Raw genomic sequence first — 12,681 nt, 5'->3', positions numbered from 1 at the left:
AACAGCACGTGCTAGAACGATCAGAACAGATAATCAGGCTTCTATTCTTTAATTTATTTTTTATCTATAATTCATGAAATTTGAATGAATATTATTATAAAAATTTCGTTATTAATGCCACTCTGCTTGCTTGCTCAATATAATATTCTGATAGTAGAAACGATAACGTTTCCTGGTATCGGATCACGTCAAAGGCAAATTCGGAACGCGGAAGGCCAATCATCCTCCGAATCTCGTCGAAAATCACGAAACGAAAAGTTAAATCCAGAAACGGGGAAGTTTCGTGGAATGTCAACTCGTTAGAAAGAGGCGACGCGACGTACAGATTCGAGGCAATACGATTGGAAGCGAGTTTCGCCCCCGAGCCAAAAGGGGATTAAAAGCGGTATTACCAGAGGGGGTTGCAGTTGTTTCTTCGCAAGGGAGGTACACGCGAGCGGAGGAAAGAGGGAACCGCGTCGATTCGCCGCGTAATGTTCGTGTCACACGAGCTGACCGAAGTTTTCCTAGAGATTTCTATCGGGCTCGCCTGCAAAGTGTCCGATCGATATAGCGTCGAGCAAGATAAAAAAAAAAAAAGAAGAACGCGGAAGTGGCACTGGGACTGAGGTATCGTGGTTTCCGGTTGATTCGGTGAAGTTTAAACGGGCAATCGCGGTTTCGTTTTCATTCGAATACGAAGAGCACAGGGGAAAGATACGACAAATCGCATCTTTTGCTTTCCATACGAAGATCGTGGAAGAAAAATATGTTAAATACGTCTCAGATTTTCTGATTTTCGTGTTACTTTACGACTAAGAAGTACGTAGTGTTTTTACACCACATAGTTGATGAAAATGAAAGCAACTTGATAGATTCAAACGTACGAGTCTTTTAAAAACGACCAACAAATCGACGAACCTTTGTGAAGCTTCAGCGAACGTACGAGAATCAAGACGAGCGATTTTTTAACGCTATGACGAACAATGCGTTCAAAATTTACGAGAGAGCGAAAAATAATACGTCTGCTAATCCATACCAGTGAAGGTCAGAGAAAGGAATAATTTTGGCAAAGATTAATTGAGATAGAGATTGATCGACAACGTACTGGTATTACGCGTGGCCCTAATTTTTTCGCAAAGCTTTATGGACTTGCCATGTAATGCTGAAAGGCTTATATTTGGGGGGAGGGGGCGGAGATCGGACAAATTGTTCCGCTTTTTAGCTGTCTTATGTTAGAACACGTCATTTCAACCAATAATTAAGATGAAAATCAGGAAATCGAGAAAACTTGTGCTATCGTACTTTTAATCTAGGTATCAAATTAAATGTTAGTTTTTTTTCCAAGATATAAAAAAGAAAAATTCCGCGGTACTTTATTCGTATGTACGGAACATGCCTTTTTCGAAAGTAGGGAATGGTTAACGACAGCGAAAGAAGTAAAACCTGTCGTAAAAGAGATAGTCCTGCAGGTATCATAAGAGCAACCGCAAAAGTTAGAATCCTGAAGGAAATTTCTTTAATAAAAGTTACACGGCGCGGAAGAACGGTTATCGAATGAATTTTTCTAATCGAAGACAGTACGAAATAAAAACTTTTCCTATAGCTTACGCCGTTAAAAAGGGGCGCGGTTAATTTCCTATAAAAAGTTCTTGTTACGATACGCGATTACACGAATCGGATTTTCTAGAAAAACAGTACGCACAGACGAAAGAGAGAAGAATTTCATTGGCCACGAGGTCGCGTTAATTCGGTCAATTGTTCGGTTCGATCTCGCGAATTTTCGAAGCTCGTCGAGGCGGTTCTCATTAAGATGGCCGAGTCCTCCGTTAATCTCGAGGATGAGTTCGCGTCGTCGCCTAACGAGAAACGAAAGAGAAAACAAGGAATAACGGGCGGTGGGAGGAACGGGGGAGGGAGAAAAGAATCGGGAATAGGGGAAAGCGGCGTTCTAATTCCAGCGAGCGATATCGAATGAAAGGCTTGAATAAGAGAAAACCCCGTTTCCGTTCTGTTACAGAAAATCCTGCTACCGTTGCGTCGTCATTCACGAGAAGCACTCGAACGTTCTCCAGTACAAAGAAAGTAAGTACAATTCTCAAAGAACATTGGAAGATGCCATTCCCCTTTCTCCGTTTTCTTCGGTGTAGTACTCGTTGTCCGGGGTCCTCCGCTGTCTTCTCCTCCTGGCCGTCGTCGTTGTCTTCGTCCTCGGCGACCTCCTAATAGCCGTTGTTTCGCACGATCGATAACGATTTGCCCGGTGCCCCGGGCAAATCCATTCATTAATTAGAATGCCGATCGGTAATTAAAAGCTCGAAGATGACGAGAAGGTGGACAACGAAGGGGGTGAGAAGCGGATAGCAAGGCGTAGTTGCCGGAACAATTCTCGGGGAAGAACTTAACGACTTTCGTTCGTTGTGCAAACGGCAGAATGACGATAGGAAGGAGAGAAACGACGACATAAGAGACGGAACGAAACACCGGGCCGATGGTTCTGCTAATTCCGAGCCGGGGCCGCTGAACCTCGTTTACGATGGAAAAGAAATCGAGAGCACTTTGCCGGATTCTATCGTGCAATCAGCCCTGTGTCTCGTTAATACACCGACAACCGAATGGATAGCGAAGTTTCTGGGACGTGATAATGGTTCTCGTTGCCGGATATTTATCGACGATCGTTATGTAGATCGTTGCAGAGTATTGCGCGACATCGGTTCCGTTGCTCGGGACCGTAACATGGCCTCTCCGCTGTTGGCTAACTCCGGTTCTCTGTCGCGTTTCCAACGCTTTGCTTTCCGGTAAACGCGACCGGTATCGTGGCTATCGTCGTGCGGTCTATTCGTCTAAGGCGTCTATGTCTTCGGTGTCGAGGCCAAGGTAAATGGAAACAAGAGGCAGAAGAACCGAGAAAGGTTCTGAATATCTTTGCTGGCTATTTTTCCGCGTATTCGGATACCTGGAGCCGAAGCTTTCTTCGTGTAATTTATCATTTACGGGGATACGTTTAAGCGAAAGGGATACTTAGAACTCGAGTCCTACGAACTTACAAATTCCTACTTGGTTCCACGTAGGATTTCGTGGATCGACCAGAAAGGATATATATATATCGACACGTCCTGTTGTTTGCGGGCTCGAAGTGCTTTTTGCAAAGTCGGTACACGCTCGAAATTTCGCGTGGTTACGAAGGATTTTCATGAAAGTCGTTGAATCTCGAACCAGTCAGGGTCCGCTTTGAAGCGGTGTGCTCGCTCGAAAGGCGCTTTTACCTAGGATCGCGCAACGAAGTTTCCTGATAATTCTATTCGCCCCAACGTAGCTCATAGACGATGGCAGCCTCTTTTTTTCAAACCCGCTAACGACACTTTGATCCTCCGACTGTGGTCGTAAGTGATGCGCTTCGCGGACAGGGGAAACGAGCCGGCCGGAGCGGTGGAGGGGCTCACGAGACCGGGGTAGTAAATATGGATCCGGATAAAAAATGGGTTAGGCGTGGATGAAAAGCGTGTGCACGGTCGCATAGGTACCGGCTCGTTCAAACGAGAAAACCTCGACCATTCGGCAATGGAGACGATTCTCGTTTAATTTATAATAATCCTTGATGGTTTGTCTTTAAATTTTTAATTTTCGTGTGCTTTTTACCTTGGCAAATATGTAAATGTTTCGGGTTGTCTCAGTTTCTGCTCGCTTGTTTAAACGAACGCGTTACGTTGCTTGGATCAACGTTGCACGGATCTGTAAATAATAAATCTAACGTTCTACGTATTTTATTCGCCACAGAGATTCCTTTCTTTTTCTTTTTTCTTTTTTTTCTTTTCGCAAATTGCAAATTGTTTCGTTCGTAATTTCGTTCTAACCGTTAGTTGACCGGGTTCGTCAGCTTGTCCAAAGATCATGAATTCCTACAACTTCCTCCACCGAGATTCACCCATTCGAAAACTCGGATATTTTTCCACCCCTCTGAACACACGAACCTCCAACGTCGACCATTGTCAACGACCGCGAAATATCGACTCGCGATTACCTGACTCCTAAAACGGATAAACGAATCTGAAACGACCTATATAGGGGCAAGCAGAGACTCAAGAGAGAGACAACAATGCGAGACAGGTGGAGTTTGGCACTCGAGCCAACCTGAAGAGGAAAGAAGAGGGTGGATCCGTTATATACAGGTTAAAAAAGAAGAACACCGACCTCCGGTACCGCCCCCCTGCTGTTTCGCGTTCGCATTTTTCGACGATTTGTCAAAGTCCCTCGGGCCCCTCTCTCTCTCTCTCACTCTCGGCCATCCTCCGTCGCTCTCTTCTCTTTTTTTTTATCGGATTTTAATCTGCATAGTGTCACACCGGAGATACCGTTGCCTGCAGGCTGCATTCGGACCGACAACTGGCGGGAAAATGTGGGTCGTTTTGTGGAATAGAAAAGGAGAAAAATGGGGAAGAGAGTCGGACAACGGCAAGGTGAACCGAGGAAAAGGCACGTCACGCTTCGGGCAACTAAACGAATGGAAACTCGAAGTTTCTCGATCGTTCTGATACATCCGAGAGGCGCGCCACGACGTTCGAAACGAAATACGATTCTCGTAGCTGATTCGTTATCGATCATTCGCTTATTTGCCCAGCTGCGGACGTTCTCCACAACTCGAAAAGTCTGATTACGTTTGTGGAATCTTGGGACGAAAGTAGGACGGATTACGGTGTGTCGGGAACAATATCTACCCTGAAGGAGTTCGCATGCGGTTTTGAAAACTCGCGCGATTGTTACTCCTTCCATTTCGACCTACCTCTCGATTCTAGAGAGCAGCGGTGAAGTTTTTGAAAGGAATATGACATCGTTCCGATAAAGAACAAAGAAAGAAGAAAAAGAAGAAGGATTATACAAAGAACGTCGCCGGATTCGTCCTCCGGAACGCGGCCTATTTTCCTCCGGCTACCGTTCCCAGCCGTTCGTTGGAAAAATTAACTTTCCTGTCCCGTGTTCCGCCCCCGCTCATTAACAACTACACACACGCGGCGGCCAAATAAAAACGTAAGTCGCTGTTCGCTGGCGCCACAGTCCACCGAACGGAGGAAAGATTTTAACAAGCGCGCTCGGTTCGTCAGCGTTTGCTGGCAGCCGGTTCGTCGGAAAGTTTAAGAGACGGAATTACCGCCAGCGGCGGAAAGCGCGCTTTAAATTTAATTGACCGCGAGCGCGACCGGATAAAGAAGAATCCGGACTTTAACTTATTCGCCGGACGAAACACGAGGTCGCGCCTTTCGCCGCCTTATAATCCTCGAATTATTTCGCACGCGTATGACCGATTCGAGGAGGCACGGATTCGAAAATCCTATTAATCTGTGAATCTAGAGGAAACTTTATCGATCGAACATTTTTCGATAGGCGAACTCCTCTGCGAAGGCGTGGAAATTGGAGAGAAGGGAGAGGCTGATCGAATTCATTTTAATTTCGCTAACGCCCACCCTCTTCCGCGATACTCTCTCTTCGTTCGGGTTTGTCATTCGTGACTGACGAAAATAAAGCGCGACTAATTAATCAGTGGGACATACTTTCGGAAGGGCAAATTAATTATGTTGAAACGACGGTTGGACGCAATTTCGTGGGAGGGCGCGTGGCGCGACGCAGCGGGGTTGGCAGAGGGAGTCAGTCCTAATAACGAATAAACGACAATGAAAATTTGAAAAGCCGGCCTGGCCGGGCCGAGCACAGAAACAAAAGGATGATACGAGGCCAACGTTCACGCGAGAATAAATAAATAAATGAGCCAACGGGAAAAATGGCGAGGGAAACTTGGAAACGGGGAAAGTACACGACATTGCACTTTTTCCATTTCCACGCTTTGAAAATTACATCTGCCTACCTTCTTCCCATCTACTTGCTTTCCTTTCTCTTTTCTCCTTCGCTCTTTTCGTTTCCTATCCCTTTTCCTCGATGACAGTTCGCACAGCATAGTTCGTGTAAGTAAATATTCCCTCGTTGGAATAATTTTTCTCGCGCAGCAGTAGAATCTTCGTCGTGTCACGTGTACACGCGAAAGGATGCTGGAAATATTCTTTTCACTGAATTTCCGGTTATCGTGAAGTAGACGGAAACGCGAGCGGATTCGAAGACAAACGACGTCGAAGCGAGGAGAGATGACACTGAAACGATCCTTGACAACGATTTGATGATTTTTAACTCTCGCGGATAATTTTTGCCAAGGAAAAGCTTTCCCTACCGTTGCCCGTTTTGCTTTCTCGATGAACGTGTGTATACCATGTTGCGCATGGCCGATCGAAACAACTGATTGGCGCTCGGTGAACAACGAACGTTGTCTGGTACGACTGTCCGTGAAAGAAGCAGATTTATTATCTAAGCGTTGTCAGGGGAAAAAACGTCGGTGGCCGTTCCACTTTTCTCAAACTATGGCAACACCTGCGCGTGGAAAAGTTGTCCGAGTCCCACGCCTAGCGTCTCGCCACTTTTCCAGCCGAAGAGAAAGAAATCGCGGAGAATATCCTTGGTTAAAGTTACTCCCGCCTATGAACTTCCTACTCAAGAAGATTCGTCATCGTCTGCTTACCCCGTACACTCCCCGCGCCATTTGCCCTTCCCACGAGGCCCGACTTTCTGTCAACCTCGGCCTGTACATGGAAAAAACTTATAGCTGTTCGACGAAAGTTAATGCATCCTACTGTGCGTGTGTCACGTTCGTGTGCTACGGTAAGATGTTGCTTCGAATTGTTGCGCGACTGCACGAACGATAATTTGTAGATAGTTACGAATTGCACGACAAGATGTAGTTCCCTAGTCAGAGTATAACGGTACAATGCCGGAGAATACGAATGACAAAATATCTCTGGAAGGAATAACTCCGTATTCGGAAGAAAATCTAACTTGCGTCCATCTCCTTTTTCAACCCGAATTATTTATATCGGCTTAACGTTCTTTCCTTATAGCAAAACCGTTGTGCATAAGAGTTTACAAATGTTCCTCGCTGTCTGTTATTATTCATTCAGATAATGGGTGTCCGCGTACAGATAAGTCGATTCAATCGACAGGAGTACGATTAATCGGTCGCTGACTAAAATACCATTCCGACAAATAGAGTTTAAATAAGGAAGGTTCTATCGTGGAATAATCGACATCTACGGTATTTCCAGTTACGGTAAGAATAACGAACAGTCGATAATGTATAAGCGCAATTTCGAAATAAACGATAGGATCGAAAATTCTTCGCGAATATTGTTACTTTCCTACATGAACGTGGACGAATCCAGCTGCCGAATACGAAATTGAAATTGAAACGTTCCCATCGATTGTTTCAGCTTACTGTCACAGCAGAAATTCATTGTCATCACTGTGCTCGTACATCACGGGAGATGCCCTGCTCTATTCGATGTTCCGGGAGGAGGCTACACCTGTGCCGTGCCCTTTTCGAGGACCCATGACCTTCTCCTATAACCGCGGACACGGAACTTGCTCGGTACCCGTCAGCAACGTCGACACCTGCACCGACGATAGCAGATTGTTGTTCAGATACCAGGCGTGTCCCGATATATCCGCATCCGAGAGCGCAGGTAAGTTTTTTCCTTCAGATTTCTCTATCTTAAAATACTTCGTTTCGCTCGTTTACCTATTTATACTATTATTATTATTATTATTATATGTAAGAAAAGCGGAACGCGCGAGAAAGCGAAAAGTACGCAAATCGTGTACCGGGTTTCTGTTTGACATTAAAAATTTGTACGAGGTATTTTCGGCAAAGAGATAGTTTCATCGAACAAGTCGAAGTAGTTAAGAAAACGATTAGCAGAGTCAACAAATCGGTAAATCAGATGGAGAGCATTAGGTAACAACCTATGGATTCGTTACAGTTTCAATGACTTATTATATTCCTTATTTTAATCGTTTATTCGCCGGAAATTATATAAGATGGGGTGTATAAATCAAGCGCTGTGGCATTTAAGATTTAGAATATTTCGGAAAGTGAAGTTGACAGTTTAGCCTGTGAACGGCACATTTATCGTAGTTCTAATGGCGATTTCGGAATTGAACCATTACGACTACTCACGGTTAATCTTTTCCACTGTATCGATGGATTCGTGGGCAATCGAACGAGCCCTCGACGATATTCGTGTTAGATGTTATAACGTTAGAGATGAATACCAAATGACTCGGAGGGTTAACGACATTTATAGTCCTACCCCGTTCGAAATCGTCACACTTAAGAAACCATAATTTGGGGAGCACGTTCGGCGACAGACACTCCAAAACTTTCGACAAAGTCTCCTCCAGGCCGTACGCTCGATTAATGGTTCAAAGGGTCAGGGGTCGGGCAACGATTAGATGTGATTTTCGTCCGTGCATTCGTTAGTCGCGGCCCGACACGAGGGAGAGCTCGATTTCCGGAGGAGGGAGCGAACGTTTGCCATTAGACGCACATCCGATAAGGGGTTTGCCGAGCTAACGATTTCTGTGGTGGAAAATTAAACGGAAGGACGGCCAGGAAAAACGATAAGTCGCCGCCATGTCGAACCTGTCACGTCCCTCTTAACGGAGATGGCTGGAGGAACGATTCGGAAACCACGACGTTTACGTGTCGTCCTTGATATATTAACGTTTTAAGAACGCTCCCGCCGATTCGAAGGAGGATTCGGAACGAATACTTACGAATATTTCGAAACAACGAAACGTAGATGAAAGAAAGAAAAAAAAAAATGAAGGAAAGAGAAAGAGAATAATCTACAAAAAAAATTCTAAATAATTTCCGTGTTAATATTTTGAACCAAATGCCTTTTACAAAAGTGCCTGTACGTCGTTGGAATAAAACGAGGTACAGGGTTAAATGGCCGAACGAGCAGAGAATCATCCCTTTCACCTCCTAACGAAGGTCCCCGCTCGCAAAACCACCGACTCGTTTTGCTCCGTTTGGACTTCGTTAAACTTCCGTGGCGGATTGAACGCAGCAGGAGTTCTCGATCGAGAGAGCCAGGCGCGAACAGTTTCCCTATTTTCGAAGGGCTTTCGTCGTTTTTGCGGCTGAAGTACCGCGCAATCTTAATGGACGAACGTACGAACAAACGAACCAAGTAACAAAGAAGAGAGGTTTCACAGTTCGCTGTCTTTCTCGGCAGTTGGCCAAAAAGTTTGCCAGTGACACGCCTGCGAAATGCCAATGATTCGATGTTCCGATTTCCTCGAGACAGTTCGAGCAGTCGTTGAAACAAGGAGTCGAAACGAAATTCTACAAATCGTTTGAATCTTTTGTCCATACGCTCCGTATAATAATACTCTGGGAAAACATCGAAGAACAACGATGTACGAGTAACAGGAGCTTATTTTGCAAAATGCGATCGCGACACTACACAGAGCGATAGGGGTATCGCGTATCGATTTAACTTTGGAAAATTCGGCGCGTGATCGACTGGGGGTCCCAGCTGCCAGAGGAAGATTCGTCTCGTCGGTTACAACCGACCGAAATTGTTTTTATTTTGATGGACATTTTAGCAGAAAACGCTGCACCATGGCGTATCGCTGTTAAATCGAATTAACCCCTGATGCGAAACACACAGGCAAACATATATATATATATATAAAAAAAAAAAAAAAAAAAACAGTAAACAACGTAGAACAAGCGAGCGTGGCGATGCTCTTTTAGGTCCATCTCGCTCGCGTGATCTTTGTATTGACACGTTCGATGCCCGGAACGCATATCGGATGTGCCATAATCGTAAACAACGAGAAAGAATCGTTTTTACCGAATAACGTCGAAACTACGACGCGCGTATAACAAGCCCTAGTGACCTCAAAGGCGATCGATTGTTGTGGTAATTAATAAGATCGACTGGATAACCGAACCGGCCGAATAGGAACCCGTTCACGTGCACTTAAATGGTGCGTAATGTAATTTCACGAAATTGTTCGCGTAATATCCCGGCTTTGAGCGCGATGATTTGCTGGGGAGAGCCAAATGCCTCGCTGGCTATAACCCTGGCCCGATATTAAATTGAACGCGCATCCGGGAAAGGAGAGAAGTAAACTGTGCGTCGATGCCGCTTAATCCCTTTGTGGAGTGTTAGCCGATGCGAATTCAGCATAATTCAAACTTAATTAAGTCACGTTCGTCCCAAAGCGAGTGAGAAATCCAGCCTGATGGTCCGTGGTGAATGAAACCGCGGAATTTATTTAGAGCCGATCGATTTGCCTCTGTCGCGACAAGAAATTTTCTAACGACCGATATTTCCCTCTTTTTTTATTTGTGAAACTCCGCGAGCCCCGAGTAGATACGTCGCGTCAAATCAGCGAGGTAAATAAATAAGGGGCATACGGTGCATAAGATGTGGCGCAGAAAAACGTAGCCGCTTTGAACCTTGCCTCGTAGAACGAGCGGAATTTTTTCCTTTTACCATGCTATGATTCTCGCGTTTGCATATAGCGGTGCAAAGTGCACCGAAACTGTTTTTTCATAGAGCACCGTATCGCTCGAGTACGCTAAAAAATGTAGCTTTATACCCCGTGCAACTCGTAGTTTCGGACAGTACTTGGCAGCGTCGAAGAACATTATACGTTTTTTCGTATTACGTCGCGCCAAAAGCGTTTAAGCGATCCTCTCTTTTAACGTACACGCGCGCGCACACGAGATAGTTGCTCCTGATGAATTACCATTTTAGATTTACGATTCGATAAACGGAAGAACATGAGAAAGCGTATAAAATCAAAACAACGTTCCTAGTGATTACCGCGATACAGATGAAACAATATATCATCCGGTGAATACAGTATATCAAGTGAAAAGTCGCATAAAAACGTCGAAACGAAGCGTGAAAAACATTAATCAAAGAGGCGAGAGCTTAGTTCAAATGAATTGTAGAAAGTCACACAGTGAATCTACCTACGACTCCACCGTGCGATTTCGCTTTTACACCCTGACGCGGATTAACCTTTATCACGGTTTAATTCTATTCTCCCTACGATCACGCCACTTGCTGTTTTATTTTCCTACATATCTTAAATCCATTCTAACGCAGCCGCTGGCTTTTTTATTCCTTTTTTTTTTCTTCTTCTTTCTCTTTTTTTATAGCACGACGTAGAATACCATCGAACCGAATCCTAAACGGTAATAAACGAAATAATGAATCATAAACATGTAGAAACCACGGTAAAGGGAAGCTCGATCGCCGGCATTTGCTTTTCTACGGCTAACATATCGCGTTCGATCGATATCGAAAACAACCTAACCCCGATCGACGGAAAAAAGGACAAATATGTGAAAAAAAAAAAAAAAAAGAAAACACTCAAGGTCCGATGATCGATTGGACGAATAAAAGCAGGCAGGGTGTACGCATCGGAGAGCGAGATTTCCGCGCAGAAGAGGATAAGGTGTGCGGCTAGCTGTTCGAGAGGCGTAGAAGGGCGAGCAAGGTTAGCAAAGAAGGATCGTCGACGCGAAGAAACCAACAATTATCGGTTCGGTGTGGCGAAAACGCGACTTTCAAGAGGTCACGGCTAAAGAACACGATGTTATCGGCGCATCTGCTCGACTGGCACCTTCTTTCTTCCTCTGTCCTTAACCAGCGTCTATGCGAGACGAGGTTTTCCAGAGAGAAGCAGCCAGCCAGCCAGCCAAGATCTCATAGACGCGTATCTAAATCACATCTCGCGGAAGAGTCGGCTACCGCTTTTTCCTGACGTTTCTTTCTCCTGCCCCCGTCCTGCCCGCCGGTGCAACCCCTCGGTTCTCGGCCCTTTATCCCCATCCCCGACCATTCCTCTTTCGCTACGCTCCTCTTTTGCTCTTCCTCCGTACTTTTTCTTCTTGCCTTATTTCTCTTCGTTCCTCCTCCACAGCCGGCTTCCTTTTTTGATCCCTGATCCTTCGGGGCGAGGACGCCGCGAGCAATTTGCGAGGATTCGAACGAAAAAGCTCGTTCCCCCGGTGGCGGTCCTCGTCGCTCTTTTGCTCGTCAGCCGGTCCAGATTCCGGCGCATACGGCTCAGTCTCGTTTCCACGAGTTCCCGCGTCGAATTTGATCCCCGCCGATAGATGCAGAGATCTCGCGCGAATCCTGCCGCCTTTCCGCGTCTAGCAGCCTCCGCAGCTCGTCAGCGCGAACCCTCTGGCGAAAATTACTCGCTGCTCGTCGTGATGAACGGCGGATCGTTTTTCTCGGATTAGACTCGAGCTTTGCAACGCTGCCGCCGGATGAGAATAGCGCCGGTGGACTTGTCCTAAGTAACGTGGGGCTGCTTTTAAACCAAAGCGAAGGAATAGTCACTCGATAAATGGTACTTGGAGTATCAAGCTTTCTCCGCGGATATCAAATAAGAGCGTAGCACGTCGCGGATTACCACGTTGACGATAGTAACTCGGAAAGAAACATGATAAAATTTAGAAATCAAAAGATTTATAGCGTAAGATAAGCTTCGGGTTAAAAAATTGTATTTATTGGAAGAGAAATGAAGCTATAGGTTTTACACTGAAAAGCGCAAAAGTTCATTACAATGAATTTATGGCATGTTTCGAAGAATTTGATTTGCATATGATTGGTTTCGAGATGGCTTTTGTTGGTTTAATCAAATCACTGGACAATGGAATTACATACCTTGTTATTGGGCTTCTGTGGGATTAAAACTCACTTAACGTTAGTATTAATTCTCTACAAATTGAACGATACGTTTGGCCAATAGTTGGTATACAAGTAGTACGAGTGTGCTACACGAGCG

At 45.3% G+C, this 12,681-nt stretch overlaps 1 protein-coding gene across 3 annotated transcripts in view; it reads left to right on the top strand.

Annotated features, from left to right (window-relative positions):
* The window catches only part of LOC132915542 (uncharacterized), a 265,049-nt gene that overhangs the window by 204,870 nt on the left and 47,498 nt on the right, over positions 1-12,681 (top strand). For all 3 annotated transcript variants that reach the window (XM_060975410.1, XM_060975409.1, XM_060975408.1), the window contains 2 exons: positions 2,000-2,064; positions 7,284-7,535. In XM_060975410.1, the coding sequence (XP_060831393.1) occupies positions 2,000-2,064; positions 7,284-7,535 (317 nt within the window). The remainder of the gene's footprint in view (positions 1-1,999; positions 2,065-7,283; positions 7,536-12,681) is intronic.

The sequence above is a fragment of the Bombus pascuorum genome, chromosome 17 (assembly GCF_905332965.1).
Source record: "Bombus pascuorum chromosome 17, iyBomPasc1.1, whole genome shotgun sequence".
Lineage (NCBI taxonomy): Eukaryota > Metazoa > Arthropoda > Insecta > Hymenoptera > Apidae > Bombus > Bombus pascuorum.
Note: the sequence above shows the minus strand (reverse complement) of the source record. Positions and strands in the feature narration are given on the sequence as shown.